The 20950-nt window shown below is 43.7% G+C and overlaps 1 protein-coding gene across 6 annotated transcripts in view; it reads right to left on the bottom strand.

Annotated features, from left to right (window-relative positions):
• FAM172A (family with sequence similarity 172 member A) overlaps positions 1-17036 on the bottom strand; it is a 272071-nt gene extending 255035 nt beyond the window's left edge. For 3 of the 6 annotated variants that reach the window (XM_049795843.1, XM_049795848.1, XM_049795849.1), the window contains exons 1-2: positions 16962-17008; positions 14859-15010 (exon numbers count right to left, since the gene is read on the bottom strand). In XM_049795843.1, the coding sequence (XP_049651800.1) occupies positions 14859-14861 (3 nt within the window). In that variant the 5' untranslated portion in view covers positions 14862-15010; positions 16962-17008. Of the gene's footprint in view, positions 1-14858; positions 15011-16961 lie in introns of all 6 variants that reach the window. The other 3 variants (XM_049795845.1, XM_049795847.1, XM_049795844.1) reach the window with 3 other exon arrangements.
• Positions 17037-20950: the final 3914 nt, after the last annotated feature.

The raw sequence follows: 20950 nt of genomic DNA, 5'->3' as shown, positions 1-20950 counted from the left end.
CCCAGCTTTACTAATATAGTATCTCAAAAGTCTTTGCTCTGCCCTCTACCTGAGACATGCTATTTGGCCAGCTGAACCAAGAAGTACTGCCTCATTTCAGCTATCTGGCAGGCAAAGCAAATAGCCCTGTGAAACACATGCAGTCCACAGATTTGCTTCTGCTGGATTGTCATAAAGCAGCACTACATTATTATATAAATATATATACAAACAATGTGAATAATATAAACACATTATACTTTTAGCTCATTATTTAAATTAACTTGATCTTAAAATTCTGACTGCATCATACTTGTATTTTGAATTTTTTCACATCAGTAGGTCTTCTTTTACTTTCTACTACAAAACAATAAAAAGAACAAAGATAAAAAAGCAAGGCAAGTATATTTTATTTTCCTTACTGGGTCAGCTTTAAAAATTGAAAATCTAGTATTTCCATTAATTGCCTAAGTCAGTAACTGTAATCAGACTTCTTTAGACAGCTCTGCTACTGACTAATCCACAACCCTGCTACCTCTCAGCTCTAACCATGGCATCATAGAGCAATCTAGGTCAGAAAAGATCTCTGGAAATGATCTGGCCTCCCACCTTCTGTTGGACCTTAATTCATTGGGCCTTACAGGTCCTAACATCAGGGAAGCCGGGGTGCTGCTAAGATGAGCCCTCAATATTTCCAGTTAGGGAGATGCCATCATCCCTTTGAGGAACTTACTCCAATGTTTAATATTTATAACAGGTTTTCTTTTTCTTACACCCAGATGAAACTTCTCCTCTCACCATGCATCCTTGTGAACACAAAACAACTTCTCCTCCACAACTACCTTCTAGGTATTGGATGACTGATGAAATCTCTCCAAGCCTTCTCTCCTCTACAAACTTGAACGTTTCTCCAAAGACTGAGTACTCTAACATGCTAATCATCCTTCTAACACACTAATCATCCTGCTGGCCACCTGCAAGCCCTTCTCCAATTTTTCAACGTCTTTCTTGAAATCAGGGGACAAACCAGACACAGCACCCTAGGTACGTTCCTTACCAATACAACAGCGGACTGAGTTTGCCTTCAATGCCACAAGCACACAGTGCTGGCATTATTCAGCTTGCCATCTCACAGCACCTCCAGCTCCTTTTCAGCAGGGAAAAAAAGGGGGAACAACTGTTCTCTTTTTATTGTGGATCCTTTTGCCATACATACTGAGAGCTTTTACTTGCCATGCTACTAAGCAAAGTTACCCAAACACAGTCCTTGAAAAAAATAAATTCTACCTGTTACATGAACCATTTCAATGTGGTCCAACATATGTATCAAATTGTTTGGTTTAGCCTCAAGCCTAAACACTCTGTCCTAGTAGTAACCACTCCAAGACAAGGGCTAAAGAAAAGCCACCAATCATTCTAAACCAACCTTTTAAATTCTTTGTCTATTTTGTGGAAAACATTGCATTTCCTACCAGTTTGAATCAATCTCTACTAAGGAGGAGAACCATCTTAAATTTTGTAGGTGCAGAATGCATGATAGAGCAGAGTTCAGCCAGGTACTGTCAAACTCAGAGGTGCAGATAGAAGCACCACAAGAGTAGGAAGAAAGAGACTGGAGATGCAACTTAGTCTGACAAAAAACCATCCCCACAAATTCATGATTTTTGCTTGGAAGATTCAGTTTCAGGCTAGACAGGCCCACAAAATGATATCAGAATTACTTCCTGTTAAACTGTTAAACAGAGGCCTTTTATTTCCTCCAGCTACCAATTTCTGACACCAGTAACTTGTTTTTAACCACAGCAGTTCTTCCAGAGAGACATCCACGCCCAAACTCACGTTATTAAGAGCTAAAAAGTTCATCACTTGCTGAGATAGTCTGAAAGGCTAGTCAGTGTCTTTTGTACTTTATTTCCAGTTTGAATTACTCCGGCTTCAGGCTTCAGTCACTAGTTATTACTAGGCCTTTGTACGTTAAGTTTTGTCTCTACTTTTCCCTTACTTGATTAGATGCAACAGTCAAGTCCTATCTCTTCTTTCTGGTAAACTGAACCAGCTTAGCAGAGTCTCTTTGTACAAAATTTTGATTCTAACTCGAACTAATTTTTTTCCAGTTTCTCCATCCCCTTCCATTTTTTAAATCCCAACTGACAGCATTATGCAAGCCAAACTCCACAGGACACACACTGCTAGAGTGGCAGCTTCTCAAGAAGTGCCCCACTTTTCCTGAATTCCTTGTTTCAGTTCTGAAGACCTGACCTCCTTTTTTAGTTTAGTCTTTTAGACTGTATACCTAACTTGACAAATAACTGGATAATACCACATAATTTTTTTACTATTTATCATTTTACCAATCTTGGGTTTAAAACAGATGTTACTAGTAATGATTTAACATTATATCCCAAGATCACTCCCAAGCAGTATTTATGGAAGCCTACCACTCCTAAAAACTGTTACTTAAAACTTTTTTGGAAAGACATTAAGTGCCTTGTGACGTGGCTATTTTACTGATACTAAACAGCCTTGAGGTTTGAATGAGATTTACCTTAAAGTACTCCCTTCACAAAATCTTAAATCTATTATACAGAAGCAGTAACTGTAATCAAGCAAACTCATTATCTGAGCAAATAGAGTTTATTCTGTCATTTAATTATTTATTAATAGAATTTTCTATCAGGATCACCTTATTTTACCCAAGTTGTGACAATCAGGTAAGCAATATTACTGTTTGGATAGAACTGCTCTCTTCTACCACGTACTGACACACCATCAGCACTTTTCTCATCTTCTAGGATTTCCTTATTATTCCAGATATTATTTTAAAATGAGTAACAAAGGACTTCCCTTAAAACCTCTTTTATCATTCTTTGGGTTAACATTAATAAATAATCACACACAAAAAAGACAATGACTAACTATTAAGTCACAGGAAGTTGCGGACTCTTCATAACTCTTTCAGACTACGATTAGATGCCTTTTTAGAAGGAATGCTGCTGTTAAACACAACTTATTGATTTGAATAGTGTAGTAGCTGAAAAATGTAACAGCTACAACAGAGTTTATCGATAAAAGAACAGTAATTACAGGACAACAGTAAACAATCCATTATGTTATTCTACCTTCATGTCACCTTATGATCACATGGATAATGTCTAACCCTAAAAAGTCAAGTAAACAAAATACACGCGTACTAAGGTCTGTCCATGTTAAAGTTCTTATTTTTATGTCAACCTCTATAGCAGCTGATCATATTCCCTCCCAAGACTACCTGAAAATTAACACAAGAAAAAGCAGAGATACATTATGCTGTGTTGCATGGAAAACAATACAAACCAGCATCAGCCTCACTGAGTGTAACAAGAGACTCCTAAAAAGCGCATTATAAGTAATACAAACATTTTCTCACATAACTGACAATTTTCAGTAAAACCTGCACTGAAATAGCACCACCTTTAAAGTACCCTTACATAAACAAGAATTCTTTTTTTGTAATTAAATGAAAGCTGTACTGAGCATTATAAGGTCACATTAGCAGTATAAACACAGGACAAAATGAATCTGCAAAGAAAAATACCACATCAACTACCAAGAACAATTACAGCCCAGTAAAAAAGATGTTTCAAGAATCCACATGATAATGTATCAAACCTTCCAATCCTTTATGTTTTTAACCTACTCCCAAATGAAAGCAGAAGAAACATTTCAGTTACAACAGCTTAAAGATGTGACACAGTCCGAAGAAGCAAACCCCATTTGTCCTAAATTCCTTGTGCTGGAGAAGGATGGAAAAAGGAAGAGAAAGAAAATCTTAGAGAAACCAAAACTTCTGGACTCTCTATGCTTTGCTATTAAATTCTACTGTAAGCCATCAAAAAGGATGCAGAAAAAAACCAGAAAATGAGGAGGGAAAAGCAGATGGGAAGTAATTAAAAAAAACCAAACAAACCTTGTAATAAAAGATCAGCAATGCTAGACAAAATACACACTTTCTTGACGTAAATGAAGTTTAGCAGACTTGGCACAAATCTGGAAGGTGACACAAAAAATCTGATAAAGATAAAAAAACAACATGGGGAGAGGGACAGGGGACAGAGCATTGTCCTCAGAGATGTTCAAAACCAAAAGCACCTAAAATCTCAAACAGCATGAACTCCACAATGAAAATTATTTGAAATTAGGACTCAAATGCTTTCAAACCATGCCCAGTATAGCAGAGATATATTGTTTTTATATTCCCACTAAAGTGTGTTAACTAGCCAGATGTTTAACTACCATGAGAATTAAGTATAGGCTTCAAATTAAATGGAAAGCAACTACCAAATAAGTCTATACCTAAAAATAACTCAACTTCAACCTATTTCTCAGTCTTGCAAGAGTCAGCTGAAGCAAATTTCTCCATTCCAATGGATACACCTTTTGAGTTACTGTCTCTGACTTCACAAAACATAATGAATATTATTTCAGGCTACTATAGACTGGAAAGGGAAAAATCCACGATTTAGAAGAAAGCAGGAAATCTTTTCTGGACTATACATCTAATGTTCCTCAAAATTTTAAAATGAGACCTGAAGAAATAAATTAGTGAAGAAGATCCTGGCAACAACATCCTGGACTGCTTTAGGAAAAACACTGCCTGGAGGTTGAGGGACATGATCCTTCTCCTCTACTCTGTACTGCTAAGACATGTCTGGAGTGCTGTGTCCAGTTCCAGACTCCCCAGTATGACAGACTCATTCTATTGGCAACCATTTTTCTAAGTGAATTAAAACACCTTCAAGCTAGATAAAATCACCCGGCAAATGAATAAAACCTTAAAAAGTGTCTATATCATGTTTTCATAGATGATAATATACACTTACTACGTGTGCATTCCTTACCCAAAGACACTATTAAAACATTGTCAAGTCTACAACTATCAGGAAATAGCGAAATTAAGGTTGCCTGCACAAACTTAGCTCAGCACCCATGCACTAAACTCAGTCTTACACAAAAAACAACGTGGAGAAAGTAAAAATACTCTCCTACTTAAGTTAGTGCCATCTACATCTAAGTTTCTGTCCAGTGGGCTCTTGGCTAAATTCTTTAAAAAAAATACCCATGATGAGTACTCCACAACCTCCCTAAAGATAAGTTCATCTTGTTAGCCAAGTTCATGCCTCAACCTCATCTTGTGCCCAATGGACATCCAAACTGTCAGACCTCCTGCCTTTTGCTCTGCTTCCCCCAACTGCGGTTGACAGCCTGGAGGAATGGAAGGCAAGGGGAAACCTCACTCACCAAAGCTGAAGTTCTCCTCTCCTTGCAAGGTGGGTGGTAGTGTAGACTCTCCAGCAATTACAGAGAAACCACACACCCCAGTATTACTGACAACTAAACTACTCTGTTTGACATAGTATGAGTATTTTGGCTGAAAACAGAAATTGTTCCAATGTCAAACTACCCTTTTCAGGAGAATATTTTTTCCTAACTTTTGCCATAGCCCTTTACTTCCTGACACTTAGGAAGTTTATGCCCCTTCTCTTTGTAGTATCCCTTCCCATACCTGGAGACTGCTTTCATGTCTTTCTTACTCTTCTCTAGTCTGAGCAAACTACTCTTTCTGCCTTTCCACAGTGCATTTTTTTTCCTAAACTTCACATTTGTCCTTTTAAATGGCATTATTTCTTTTATGTTGTTTCTCCAATTTTTCTAAGCCATTTGAAATTCTGAATTTATTCTTCACAGAACTTGAACCCTCTCCCAGTCTCGTACTCGCTGTAAAATCAATAAATGTACTCTCTACACCATTATCATCCAAGTCATTAACAAAACAAAGGTGTGGTGGGTTGACCGCAGCTGGACACCAGGTGCCCACCAAGCCACTCTTATCACTCCCTGCCTCAGCTGGACAGGGGAGAGAAAATATAACCAAAGGCTCATGGGTTCAGATAAGGACAGGGAGAGCTTACTCACCAATTACTGTCATGGGCAAAAAAGACTCGACTTAGGGAAAATTAATTTATTGCCAATCAAACCAGAATAAGGTAATGAGAAATAAACCGAAATCTTAGAACACCTTCCCCCCATGCCTCCCTCCTTCCCAGCTCAACCGCACTCCCGATTTCTCCACCTTCTCCCCACAGCAGCGCAAGGGGACGGGGAATGGGGGTTGCAGTCAGTTCATCACACCTTGTCTCTGCCACTCCTTCCTCCTCAGGGGGAGGACTCCTCGCTCTTCCCCTGCTCCAGTGTGGGGTCCATCCCATGGGAGACAGTCCTTCATGAAATGCTCCATTGTGGGTCCTTCCCATGGGCTGCAGTCCTTCAGGCACAGACTGCTCCAGCATGGGTCCCCTGCAGGGCCACGGGTCCTGCCAGGAGCCTGCTCCAGTGTGCGCTTCCCACAGGGTCACAGCCTCTTTCGGGCACCCACCTGCTCCAGCGTGGGGTCCTCCACGGGCTGCAGGTGGAGATCTGCTCCCCTGTGGACCTCCCTGGGCTGCAGGGAGGCAGCCTGCCTCACCAGGGTCTTCCCCACCAGCTGTAGGGGAATCTCTGCTCCCGTGCCTGGATCATCTCCTCCCCCTTCTTCTTCACTGACCTGGGGGTCTGTAGGGTTGTTTCTCTTACATGTTCTCACTTGTCTCTCTGCAGTTTCTGTGCCCCAGCAACTTTTTTCCCTTCTTAAATATGTTGCCACAGAGGTGCTACCACCATCGCTGATGGGCTTGGCCTTGGCCAGTGGCGGGTCTGTCTTGGAGCCGGCTGGCTTTGGCTTTATCAGACATGGGGGAAGCTTCTAGCAGCTTCTCACAGAAGCTACCGCTGTAGCCCTGCCGCTACCAAAACCTTGCCATACAAACCCAATACAGAAAGCATAATCACATTTGCTTTTTTTCACTGCACTTCTGCCTTTGTTGATGTGCAGAATGAAGGTGCTTACCTGATAAGGACCTATTCAGTTTTTTGTCTGACCTTCCTCTCTTCAGCTTTAAGAATGACCCTAATGCTTCTCTCATCCTCAAATTCCTCCTCCTCCCCCATATTTAAGTGCCTCTTAATCATCCTCTCCTATTTCTCTCACAAGCTCCCAGTCCCACTTGGCTTCATTCCACCCCAAGAGCTTCTAGTGCCATTCCACTCCCTCCCCAAGCTGTCCTCATTCGTCCTTTCGAGTGCTTTCACAGAGACACTGCCAACTCAACTCCTCATTCCAAACTTCCCCTCACCCACTCTACTCCAGTTGCCTGGTTTCATTCACCCTGCCATTACAGAACAAGCATGGGAATAACAAAGCTATTGATTGTTTTCCTCAGACCAGACTTCCCGTTGTGCACTTCCACTGGTCAACCTCGCCACAGTCCCATGGTGGAACAAACTTGCTCGGTTGTTCTGCGGCACTGCTAGACATGTCCAAACAACTGAAAGGGCACAACATGTCTTGTAAAGGTAGAATCACTGGAGATTTTTACATACGACAACTTAAGTTGACAACTGACACAAAAGTAGACCTTGCCAAGTATCATGTTTCTTATCCAAAACACAGAGGCACTGCACCACAGCATCATGCATACTGGAAGGGACCTTTGGAGGTCAACTTGTCCAACCTCCTAAAAAAGCAGGTCTTAACCGAACAGAGTGCTGAGGCACTCGTCCAGTCAAGTTCTGAACATGTGCAACAGTGGTGATTCCACAACTTCTCTGGGCCCCATTCCCACATTCCCATGTTTGGCCAGCCTCACATTACTCTTTTTTTTTTTTTTGGGGGGGGGAGGGGAGGGCAGATCAGATGTTGGGATTTACCAGCATTTCCCATAAAGTAAAACATTAAAATTTATTGATCTGCTATCCCAGACTGCTATAGAACAGCAGATAAATGCAGATAGAACAGGCAAACAAAGAAAAAATACTGTTTTATGTACACCACGGTCCTTTTGTGGAAAGCTGGATAGTTTAACACTACCACAGGTATAAAGCTTTCTTATATTCCTGTTAATAGTACTCCCTAAAGATTGTAATTTGCAGGAATTTTCTAAACAATATTCTTTTAAATGATTCCTCTGGACCTCCCTGGGTAGACAACATCTGATCTTGGAACAGGCTAGTAGGAACAGGCTACTAGCTTTTAAAAATTCAATTTCTGTCTGATGCAAACCAGGTATTCGCTATCTCTCTCTCATCCCAAGAAAATGCAGGTATAGGTTGGTATCATTAGGGAACTAGATTTCCCATCTCAGCATATTTCCATTACTCCCCTCCTCCCTTGACCAACTACCTCACATAGCCAAGATTTCAAACTTCTGGTTATTTTGGTGTGGCCCTCTCACAATTGCTCCTTAGGGATTTATCCTAATTTTTATGACTACTTAAATAGTCACCAGAAAGAAAGACAAGGAGAGTAGAAATAACAGAGCAAAGAATGAAAAGACAAAATTTTTTAAAAAAATCTTTAATTGCCCACAGAATGATAATGAACAAGAACTTAAAGCACTCCTGCAGGAACGTACGTTCAACCTATCTGATATTAGTGAAGTTGGTGGGATGATTCACATGAATGTAATGCTAGAAATCAAGAGCTATAACCTATTTAGAAGGAGCAACAATGGAGAACAAATGGCACTGTGTGCCAAAAATGTCATTGTCTGTTTCTGAGTCACTGACAACAGAAAATCATGTCTTAAGAAATAAAGTACAAGTCAGGATACTAGCTGGCATTTGCTACAGATATGAAATCTCACTTAGCATGGTAGTTAAGCATCTATTGCATCTTGTTGGAAATAAAAGTTTCATTATCACGAGTGGACATAACACTGAGTGAGATAACCTGGAGCTTTCATGCTGCCATTATCAGAACATGCTTGAAATTTCTAAAAATTGAGGACAATTTCTTATGCTGAGAAATGTTAAATCCAACCCAAGGGAAAGCTGTATCCGACTTCATCTGGACAGATAACAAGTACCCCACTGTGTCATAGAGAACAAATACAGAACAAAGACAGCTCCTGCCCCAGGTCTTAGAATCAAAGGACGTATTCCCAAACACATCTTTGCAAAACGACTTAAGCGGTCCCACCCCCTACCCACACTACCCCCTCTCAGCTGTGCTGACAGAACTGTTTGTAGCAATGCATAGCAAACCGGTTCAGAAAATCAGATCCGAGTTAAACCAGAGCAAGGACCTAATCTGAGTTAAAACTGTCTTTCTCCCCTACCTCATTTTTTTTAAAGGCTATACTTTTAAATTACCAGTTCTCAGATTTGGTTCATTACCTGGTACAACTGAGGTGACAGAACAAGGCAGGAACATACAGCTGCTACCTGAAAACTTTTTAGCCTGATTTGCCTACATGGGCAAGAAAGAAATACAGACAAAGCAAAGAAGGACTCAGTAAGTGATCACTGCGATAGCCAGTAGTTTATTCTTCTGAACTTCAAACTCTGCTATTCCAAAACACAAACATTTAAAATAAAGTATCCAGAAACCTCCACTGATTTTTTACTTAATGACTACCATGTATCAAAGGTAAGTTTGCATTTATATTAGTTTTGTTGATTTTGATGGCTCTGCTTGCTCAGAAATATTTCTCCTTGGCTTGGAGGTGGGCAGCTACGTTAACACAGCCTTGCAGCTTGGGAATTCTCAACATACAGATACACAATTCCCAATCGTTCAGATTTTATTTCACAAGATTTAATCGTATGCTTCAGTGGGAAGATACTCTTTCACTACACGGACTATTATTCTTCTGTATCTCTTCAAGAGTGATACAGATTGTGTGTATGAGCACATCTATTTATCCCTCATTTCACTGTATTTCCATAATGCCTTTATGTAATGGCTCTTTCACTACCAAGTCTTCCTGTTAACATATTTCTCCCTTGAAAACACTTCCAGATTTGTTTTTGACTGTGGTGCCTGTTTTTATTTAAATCTAGTCCACTTACTCAACATCTTGTTTCTTGGGATGGGTTTATAACACACAGGTTGTGCTAGAGGAATTACAGGATCATATGTTAGAAAATAAGCTGGATGTTTTCAAGGTATACTCTAGTACTTAGGACAAGAAGGAAAAAAGCAAAGAAAGAATATCGTTTAGCATCTTCTTCAGGTAAACAAGGAGACCAAGATTTGCATGTATTATACACTAATGGTGCTATGCATAAATATGACATTCACTCAAACTTGCACTCTGAGGCTTTGTGAAGCCCCGCGTGCAGAACTGTAAAAGAAACTATCACCACAATGTTATATGTTGGGCTTGGTCTTTGATCCAACATTCAGGACAACCTGCAGTGCACCTGGCACACTGACAACACGATCAATCAGAATCACCTTGTCCATCTTTTCAGACAAGCAGTTATTACTCTAAAAATCAAGACAGTTTTCCTTCAAGCACAGAGGTTTACAATGGCTGCAAAGTACAACTGAGCTACTAACTCTCAGCATGAAGCAGAAATAAAACAAGAATGAGGTCCACTATGCCTGTTCCTAAGCCAAAATATACTTCAGTTAAGGGATGACGAGAAACAGGAGAACCCATTTTTCCTGTGTCCCACCAGGAGCTTTCGTCACGCACAGTGCATAAAGCTGACATGGTGAAGAAAGCTCAGTAGGCCAGCAGAGTATGTACACTGCAGCTGAAATATCCAGAGAATTCAAAACAAATATCTTAAAGGATTTAATTGCAAATGGAAAATGGCAACTTTATGAAGCTTATAATTCAGACAAATCCAGACTAGCTATCTTGGGAAATACTTCACAATTTCTAAAGCTATCTTCCTATTAAATTTCATATGTCTTATCTACATCTTGGAGATGCCTAGGGGTACTTAAGAGTAATCAAGAATATTTTCAATACAGTCAAAAACATTTTTCAGTATGTCCCTCTCAGAAAAATAAGTACTTAGCTTAAACTTTGACTTCAGATTGGCAGTGAACAGGAAAACTTCCTTACTGACAACTGATAATAAATGACAAAAACAAAAAAAGCAGAAACTTTAACAACGTGATATGATGGGCCTGACTTGAAATGCACAAGCATCAAGAAACAAACACATTTAGTATCACTGGTGCTTCAGGTATGGACCTGCTTCCAGTCAACACTGGAACTGGCTAATTTGCAGTCCAATTGACGTGTACAGCTAATTCTTATTTTAAACATCCTCTCTCTTTCTACATGTACGATAAAGAATATTTTATTTCATTTGCCTGCCTGATGAAAAACCCTATTTGCTGACAGAAGAGTTCCCTAAATTTACCACCATAGTAAATATATTGATTCAGCTAATACTACAGTTGCTAAGACAATACTTATTTCAGGTAAGTACTTGTGGTTTAACGCCAGCCAGCAACTAAACACCATGCAGCCGCTCACTCACTTCCCCCCTACCCACTGTGATGGAGGGAAAGAATCGAGGAAAAAAAACCAGAAAATAAAAAGGTAAAACTCATGGGTTTAGATAAGAACAGTTTAACAGAGCAGAAAGGAAGAAAATAATAATGATAAAAATAACAATAATAAAATTACAATAATAACGATAACAAACAAATTAGAATATATAAAACAAGTGATGCACAATGCAATTGCTCACCACTTGCCAACCAATGCCCAGTTAGCTCCTGAGCAGCGATCCACACCCCTGGCCAACTTCCCCTGATTTATATACTGGGCATGACGTATGTTTTGTGTTTGTGTGGCGGAGTCTTGGTAGCAGAGGAGGAGGCTACAGGGCCAGCTCCTGTGAGAAGCTGCTAGAAGCTTTCCCAGCTCCAAGTCGGACCTGCCTCTGGCCAAGGCTGAGCCCATCAGCAACAGTGGTTGCTCTCTCACCTCTGGGAGAAGGTATTTAAGAAGGGAAAACGTGCAGTGGGGAAGGAGACTGGAATGTGAGAGGAACCCCTCTGTGGATACTGAGGTCAGTGAAGGAGGAAGGGGAGGAGGAACGCTGGACGATGGGATGCCCCCGCAGCCTGTGGTGAGATGGCAGGCTGTCCCCCCCCAGCCCACGGAGGGGAGTGGGGGAGCAGATGCCCACCTGCAGCCCAGGAAGAGAGGAGCCCACGCTGGAGCAGGGGGATGGATGCCCCACAAGATGGCGGGGACTCCAGGGGAAAGCCCGTGCTGGAGCACGCTGTGCCTGAAGGACTGCAGCCTGTAGGAAGGACCCACGACGGAGAAGTTCATGGAGGACTGCCTCCCGTGGGAGGGACCCCACATTGGAGCAGGGGACGAGTCAGGAGTCCTCCCCTTGAGGAAGAAGGAGCGGCAGAGACAACGTGTGATGAACTGACCCCAACCCCCATTCCCTGTCCTCCTGCACTGCTGGGGTGGATGAGGTGGAGAAAATCTGGAGTGGGGTTGAGCCAGGAAGGAGGGAGGGGTGGGGGGAAGGGGCTTTAAGATTTTGTTTTATTTCCCATTATCCTTGTTTTGATTGGACTGGTAGTAAATTACATTGATTATTTTTTTTTCCCCTAAGTTGAGTCTGTTTTTTGCCCATGACCATAATTGGCGAGTGATCCCTCCCTGTCCTTGTCTCGACCCATGAGCTTTTCTTTATACCTTCTCCTTCTCATCCCACTGGGGGCAGGGAGGAGTGAGGGAGTGAGCAGCTTCGTGGTGCTTTGTTGCTGGCTGGTCTTAAACCATGACAACATCACACGGTACAGAATACCCCTTTGGCCAGTTTGGGTCAGCTGTCCTGGCTGTGCCCCCTCCCAACCTCTTGTGCCCCTCCAGCCTTCTCGCTGGCTGGGCATGAGAAGCTGAAAAATCCTTGACTTGGTCTAAATACTACTGAGCAACAACTGAAAATGTCAGTGCATTATCAACATTATTCTCATCCCAAACCCAAACCAATCCATTATGCCAGCTACTAGAAAAAAAATTAACTCTATCCCAGCCGAAACCAGGACAGTACTAAAAACAAATACTTCCAAGACTTAAATGTCTATATAGGAGGCTTAGCACAGACTGGTCCCCTTCAATTTCTGCTGGGCAATAGGAAGCTGGAGGAATACAGAAACTACAGAACTGTAAAGCAGAAACACGTGATTAGCCTGATAAACTACACAGTTCATCTTTCCTTTTTGGATACCTGCTGAACAGAATACAAACTGCAGTACCAGAGAGGTTCCATCAAGCTGGAAGTCGATACGCTCCAGCAGAGTGTAACAGGAAAAAAAGCAGTTACATGAGGACTGCACTAGTCCACAGAGTGGGACACCATCCTCACCAGCAGTATCCCTAATAATTAACTCACAGAATCAGACTGCTCAGGAAACTGGGAGAGGGGCTTTCACCACAGTCAGCTGAAGTACAGGGTGACCCAGGCTGAGGATCCATGATCTGCTGAAGCCCATAAAATACAACACTTCCAGCCCTTCTCCTTGTTCCAGCGTCTCCACTCCCAGCCACAGTCCCACATCCTTTCTCATGATGGCATCTGTGCTAGTGAGCAAGCCGATGCAATGAGAAAGGAGCATTTTATATCTCTAGCTCTCTATCAGCTGGATCGGCTTCCTTACCCGGCTCTCTATGCAGCCAGCTGATCCCTCATAAGGCCAGGAGGGATGGGGCAGGAAGAGGATAGGAGTGCTACCCCTTCCAGCAGCGGGGATGTAACGTGAACAGGCTGTGAAACTGCACCCTGGGCACTCTGTTAACAGAGTGAGTCTGTAGCTGGAGGGAAACAACTTGCGGGTCTCAGCCTAATTCCTAGAAGTGCTCAGCCATTAAACAAAAATCACTACCAAACCAGGCACTGCTAAGTATCTGACGGTGAGCTGAGCAAGGATCATACAAAATTGAATGCTGTATCTTTTCACCTTCCAATAAGACTCACATTACAAAGAACAGTGTAAGGAATACTGCGAGTAGTTAAACATTAAGTTCTCGGAGTCCTCACTCGAGTCTTCCTCTCAAAAATAACAGCGGGTATATATACATAACGCACAGTCTAACCGCAGCACTTAAAACACGGAACAACATCCATGAAAAAAAAACATTTTAAGCCCATTAAATTGTACATCAGGAATTCCAGTCAGTGCAGACCTGTGAAACTGATCTAGAGGCGAAGTAGATATATGTATGACCACACTTACAAAGAGAAAAAAAAGTCTTTTCTAAGGCAGAAAAAAAAATTCATAGGGCAGCATTAAATTTCATAAGCAGATGTTTTCATACCTACTGTTAACCAATTTGTTGCAGTAAGCGAGTGGAAAAAAATAAAAAAAGATATCCATTCATTCTTTGTATGTATGCTTTACTTCAAAGAATTCCAGGAATCTATTGTAAATCTAAAAAACTCCTCAGTCACCACAGCACATTGTTCCCCAAAGGAACAGTGGGTCAAATTCAAAGTACCAGCAATAGAGTCGCATTCAGAACTTTTTCTATAGAGCCGGTAATGGACAAAACGTCCAAAGTCAGCGCTGAGTCTTCAGGGGAAAGAAAAAAAATAAGGTTGTGAACTTAAAAGAAGAGAGACCAACAGATAAATCCCCACTGAGTAATTATAAGAAGCTCTCCCAAACATTAGCTAACTAGTACATAAAAGGCAATTCTGTAAAAACCATGGTCAAGTCAACTATCAGATTAGCATATGGTCATAATTTGCTACAACCACTGAAAAAGCAATCTGAAGAAAACAGACAAAATCCAGGCACTGGTGAGAAAACTCCAATAATTAAAGGTATTTCAGTAAGGCAGACAGCCCTCTGAGTGTGCACTATGCTTCTGAAATGATGATGCCCTTGTCCGCCCCCAGCTGCTCAGTACTGTTGGCCTGCTGGAATTTTTCATCTCATTCCTACGCCTACCAGCACCTGCTAACCTATTTCAGACAAAAAGAGTCAGGTCAGCTTAAACACTATAAATATTACCTCTGTCTTAACCCACCATGTTTTGACTGAGGCAGGCTGGGGAGTGCCCAGACTAACACCAAGGGTGGCACATCAGACCTCCAGCAGACAGGCAGGCAGGCAGTAAGTAACGGCAGTGACTTCGGCAACAGATACAGCCATCGCCTGGTGCTTCTGTCTAGGGCTACCCTGCGAAGACCAGTACTCTTGTGAGCAAAGAAAGATTTTTTTTATTATTTTTGAAAGAAAGCGAAATGATATCTGAAACACTCAGAACACCAGATCTGCTCAATTCCAAACCCAGAGGAGCATATAAAGACATGCTTCCTGTATTTTACAGTGCTATCACTCTGCAATAGCCTCTAAGCTGTTGAGAGTCTTCAATTGCTAAGATTTTAGATTCCCCCACACAAGAGCATTTTTACCTTTTCCTACATAATTACCGAATACCTAATTTTAACATCCCGCAGGCATTCTCTAACCCATATGCTATCATCAGGCAGCTTTACCATGGGTAGCATAACACATTGCCACCCTCTTTCACCCACAGCCTCATTAACAATTCCAAGAAAATACCAGTGATTACTAGAAGAACCCCATCTTTTTGCTGTACTAGTGGTATTTATGTTTCTTTGAAGGCAAATGCTGTCACCACCCTACTCTTTACCGTGTCACCAAATCACTGTGCAGTTAAGACCAAAGATAGCCAGTTAGCTTTGTAACTCCTGTCGATTTTGTAATGCCTTTTTTGCCAATGACAGTATGTCCTGACCAAGGCCTGTTCCGTGCTTACCCGAACCTACTACCTTAGCCAAAAACTTCATGCAGAAATGGCGTACAGTGAATGCGACATTTTGTGAAGGCTTGTTAGGCTGGCTTACATGACACCGAGCAGCTTGGCTCACGTACCGCCACACTTAAAAGTTAACTATGTGGAAGGAAAGCGGTACAATCTCAATCTGAAAGCTTCAGTATTTAGCTTTGAGAGAAAAAAGAAGCCAGTATTTCTTTAGAAAGCAAAGTGTGTGTTTTTTTTGAAAGGAAGTATACATATGCAACACCTGACGTTATACAGTAATGACTTTTGAGTTATCTCACTGCCCAACCAAAACCAAGCAACAGTAATAGTTTAAAAGGGAAAACTATCGCCCTACATTGACACCTGGATAACTCAGAAACGACAGATACTTCAAATGGCTTTCTAAGCCACCAGACCAACCACGAGAAACTTCACTCCAAAAAGAAGTTTTCAGTCACCTGCAACTAGGAAAGCAAAACTCCGACTGAAAATGACCGCTCAGGCCCAGCTGTGTTATTAAGTCAGGCGAACTGTGCTCACGGAGTAACTTTTTGCCATTTCCAACCGTACAGAAAGTTCGCATCGGGTAATGGGGAAAACGTGACAGGCCTTCCTTTGCAAAACCGGCTGACAGCACCGAAAAGCTGCAGCAGTGGCTGTGAGCACGCATTTGGGGGGGGGGGGGGGGGGGCGGGAAAAAAACCCCAAACCAACCCCTTCTAAGTCATTCAGAAAACTCGAAACGATTCTTGCGTCCCCACCACCCCTTTCTGGCCCCCTTTTGCCGCTCTCGGTACCGAAAGCGGTTCACAAGGTGCAAACACGTGGAGCAGCTCAGGCGGAGCCCGGTGACCGGCGGGGCCTGGAGTCGGGGCCGGGGGAGGCCGGTCCCGGGGAGACGGTGACACCGTGGCCGCGTTCCCGTCTCCCTCCCCCCATTAACCCGTGTTTTGCCAGCACAGCCGGCACCAACCTACTTTTAAACCCTCCTCCCTCCCTGCGGAGCACCGGCAGGAAGGGCGGGCGGCGCTGAGAGCCCACCGCCCCCCCCCCTCCCTCCCCCCCTTCTTTCCACCCCCGGCCGCCGCTTCAAGGCCTGCCGCCGCCAACACGCGAGGCCCCGGCTGAGGCGACGACGACCTGGTGGGGGGGGGGGGGGGGGGAGGCTGACCAACCGCCGCCCCCTCACCCGCTCGGACCACGGCGCTCAAACACCGGTCCGCTCTCCCTTCCTCCGCCTCAGGGAACCCGCCGCTGACTACTTCCCCCAGACCCCTCGTTCCCGGGCCGGGGAGAACGGGCCGGGATCCTGGGCCTGAGGCCTGGGCCCGCAGCACGTACCTGGCGCCCAGTCGCCGGCGAGGGCGGGGCGGGGCGGGGCGGGGCGTTGCGCGAGCGGGCGCGGCTCCGTCACCGGGGAACGCGCGGCCGCTGCGGCTCGGGCTGGCCGCGCGCGCGGCGGCGGCGGCGGCGGCGGCGGCGGCGCCCGCCCGCCCGCTCGCTCGCCTGCCCCTCCCCCTCCCCCGCCCACGCCACCGCCCTCCTACCCCTACCGGCTGCCACTTCCGGGGTCCGCGCGCGCTGACGTCAGCGCCCGCGGGCGCTGCGGGGAACCCGGAAATGGAGCGGGAAGGGCGGCGGTGGCGGCCGCGCTCGGCCTTGGCCTGCTCGCCCCCTTCCTTGAAAAAACGCTTTTTTGGGGGCGAGGGGCGGGGCTGAAGGTTCCCGGTGAGGCCTCGGGTCGGCGAGTCCCGCCAGGGCACCGCTGACACGGACCGGGCGGGTAACGGTATCCAGAGCTGGGGCTGCTGCTCGGAGGGCAGGTGTCCCCTGGGGGAAGGAGGGGGGTCCGCTCCCGAGTTGGTGTTTCGTTGGGAATTTGGGTAAAGAACGATGAGGGATGAAGCGTTTTGTAACGGGTGTCCCCCCGGGGGGGGGGGGGGGAGGGAAGGTCGGGGGTCCCGCTCCCGAGTTGGCGTTTGGATGGGAATTTGGGTAAAGGAATGAGGCGGGATGAAGCGTTTCGCAGCAGGTGTCTGGGCGAGGACGGCATCGCGTTCGGCCTACGCTAAAACTCTGACCGCCACGAGCGGTCCCGGCACCCTTGCTCTGGCACAGCAAGAGGAAGCGCGTTGAGCTTCATCTCAGGGGTGCGTCGTCTCGCTCCCTTGAAAATCTTTCCAGATTTCGTCAAATGACTGCCAATAACCCGCGTTAACGCAGATGCTCGGTGGAGGTTTCCACCTCTCAGCTCTGCGCTGGAAGGCTGTGAGCTGTTCCCTGTCCCAAGGACAACCCAGAGAGGCCACGTACCATGCGTGCGGCCGAAATGTTCCACCCCCTCTTAGCTCCTGGTCACGACTGATAGACACGTCCATTGAAGTAGAGCCATGGGAGAAGATAAAACAATTTCTCATCCAGGTTGCTCCCAGCTGCTCTCTCTGTTACGACCAAAAGCAGCAAGCTTGTATGTTCTGTTCTCAGTGGCCTTCTGCAACACCCAAGGAAGGAATAAGTGAAATATTTTCCTTCTTCACTGCAGAAGATACTATAATGTATTGGAGAAGTTGTCTACTTAAATTTTACAAATCGCGTTTGGCATTTTGAGACTCTTGATTGAGCCAGTATTGTCCCTGTACTTCCCATGTTGGAAGAAAGCGGTGCTTAGATGTCTGTCTTTTGATGAGACATTTGGGATGCCATATGACAGTGCTGTGACTGAGGTCTAGCCCATCAGCTCTGACTATTATCTGAGCAAAACTGAGGAAGTCAGGGTTGGAAATCATTTAATGAACGTTTTCAGGTAACTACTCATGTAAGCAAACCTGTCCTCTCACTCAAAGTTCATGCTGTCTCTAGCTAAATTGCAGAGTTAACCTGGTTAGGACTGATTGAAGTTAAAAGTAGTGTTTTTTTGGGGGGTGTTAATCTGATTCGCTATCATTCTCCACCTCCTGCAGCTCCCACCAGAAAAAAACCCAAACCAACCAAAACCCCCTAACAACAAGAAAAATGAACTGGTAGAATGTAGGAGTCAGGAACAAGTTTGAGGGGCAGCTTGCATGAGCAGTACACCTAAAAAAGCACCCTCTGATCTTGACACAGCCACTTAAAATTGCAGGTCCAGGGAAGGATGTAAGGAGGAAAAATTCATCAGAACAAGGGGTGGCAGGGGAGTGGTTTTGAAGATGCTTGACCAGCAAAGAACTACTGACCATAGATTTGAAGCTCTTCGTATTATGAAGAGGTAGCAGGCTGAAAGCGGAGGTCTCCAATATCAGCCAAATACCAGCAGCGAAGAGGAAACAGAGGTAGTGTGTGGTAGATAGTCGCTGCAAGCTGGGCTTTTATCTTTTGTTTGTATGTAGGACTGTGGACTTCTGGTGTCTTCACAGGCTTCTGTGATCTACAGTAATACCAGTAATAGGCTCATACTAGCAAAAATACTAATCTGCATGCTTACTGTTGTACCTAATCAATTGGAGTGTTTGTGTCTGTTTGCTTATTCAGTCTTCTATCCCTCCTAATGCTAGAGCATTCCTAGATGGATACAGATATGTTGCTTAAGCCCAGTGTTTTAGACCTGTTTATTTGTTGCTTGTTGAAGGTCCAGTAAGGTTTTTGAGTTCATTGTGCAGAAATAGTAAGTGTGAGTAGTTACATCTGAAATAGATGGAAGCTGTGTTTTGCCTACACGAGGTGCTGTAGTATGTCAGATATGTTAAAATTTAGGTCTGCATTACTTTTGGTTGCGCATCCAAGATTATTAAAACGTCTTTGCCTTAATTTCAGTTCACAATTTGAGCAAAAACGTCATTTACTTATGTGGATTATGGGAAGGCAAGTTAAAATTTAAAACACTCACGTGCTGTAGAAATAAATTCCATGAAATATCTTAAACATTCAGGATTTTACCCATGTCTGGTACACAGACCTGCATTTCAAAGAAAACAAGGCATTGAACTGCTGGTTATTACATTAGCACTATTCATCCCGTGTGGCATTTGAAACAACAGTACCCTGCAAAAAAGAGTATGTGGTCATGTAATTAAAACTATCTTGGGCTGCATGTTGTTAATGACTGCCAGTGTGTCTCGAGTCTGTAGGATGTTACAGACCTAGTTAAAACTGATGGGTGGATTCAGCATTTGTTAACGTTGTCCTTCAAGTCTAGATAGCCTCTGTAGGAGGGAACATGAAGAAGCTAAAACTGCATAGAAAAAACATCCTTTCTGTATAAATTCTTTCCAAATAAGCTGGATTGCAGGAACTGGGATCCCAGCTGGGATGACCCCCCATAGACTGCTCAGTTACTCAATACTATGCAGACCTAGACCAGGTTTTTATATACTTGTGAACATAGATAAAAATAGAAAGTGTGGTAAGCTGCAGAGTGGTGCTACCCAGAGCAGATCATGTCATTCCAGTATGATTGCAATTTCTTTCACAAGAGTAAATCAATGCCCCGATCTATCTAAACTGAAGTAAAAGAACTGATTCCCCATGGGGAGTATTACTGAAGGTGGGGATGATGATAATTCAGACCAGAATTACCTGGTAAGGTGGATGTGGACTGGCTAAGGAGGAGACTGCAAAAACCTAAGCTGAAAGGCAGTTGTCAGGTAGGTAGGAGAGAAGTGAACAGGAACACTCTTTGGGGATTGTGATTAGTTTTTGGACATGATATGTGCAATATAGTCATTAATGAGACAGAGATAAGAATTTGATGTGCATCCATGAAATCTGCAGATGACACTAAGTTGAAAGGTATTACAAGTAATGATCTTGACTAGAGAGAAATGGGATGAAATTTAACAGCATAAAGTTCAAAATATGGCACTGAAAGAACAGGAAACCTTTCCTACGAACTCATTAGTTAGAGTAAATGAGGAGGAAAGAGGTCTTTTTTAGGGACATTAAGATTTCTCGAAGACCTCATGAGACCTGACTTTCTATGTGTCACCACGAGGGTTAAGCCAATAGCCAGATGGTCACAGATCTGCAGGAGAGAGGCATTTCTCTTTTTTTCTAGTATGAACTAGACATCTATCATGTGTTTGCCTGGACTTGATCCCTAAAGGAGTCCTTTCTGTTACCATGCCTTTGTTTTTTCCCTCCCAAAATATAAATAATAAAACAAAGGCCAGCGACTGTGTTCCTTTCCCATGAAACAATTAGGAAATTGAATTTGAAAGAGAAGGAGACTCAAAGAGAAAAATTGTCAACTGCTAGTCTCGTGAAATAGCAATGATGCTGCACTGAAAACAGCACAGAGAGCAAAAAAGAAAATCAAACTCAGAAACAAGACCCAGACACTTTCAAGAAGGCCA

Source organism: Accipiter gentilis, chromosome Z (assembly GCF_929443795.1).
Source record: "Accipiter gentilis chromosome Z, bAccGen1.1, whole genome shotgun sequence".
Classification (NCBI taxonomy): Eukaryota; Metazoa; Chordata; class Aves; order Accipitriformes; family Accipitridae; genus Astur; species Astur gentilis.
The sequence above is the reverse complement of the archived record's forward strand: the minus strand, read 5'-3'. Positions and strand labels throughout refer to the sequence as shown.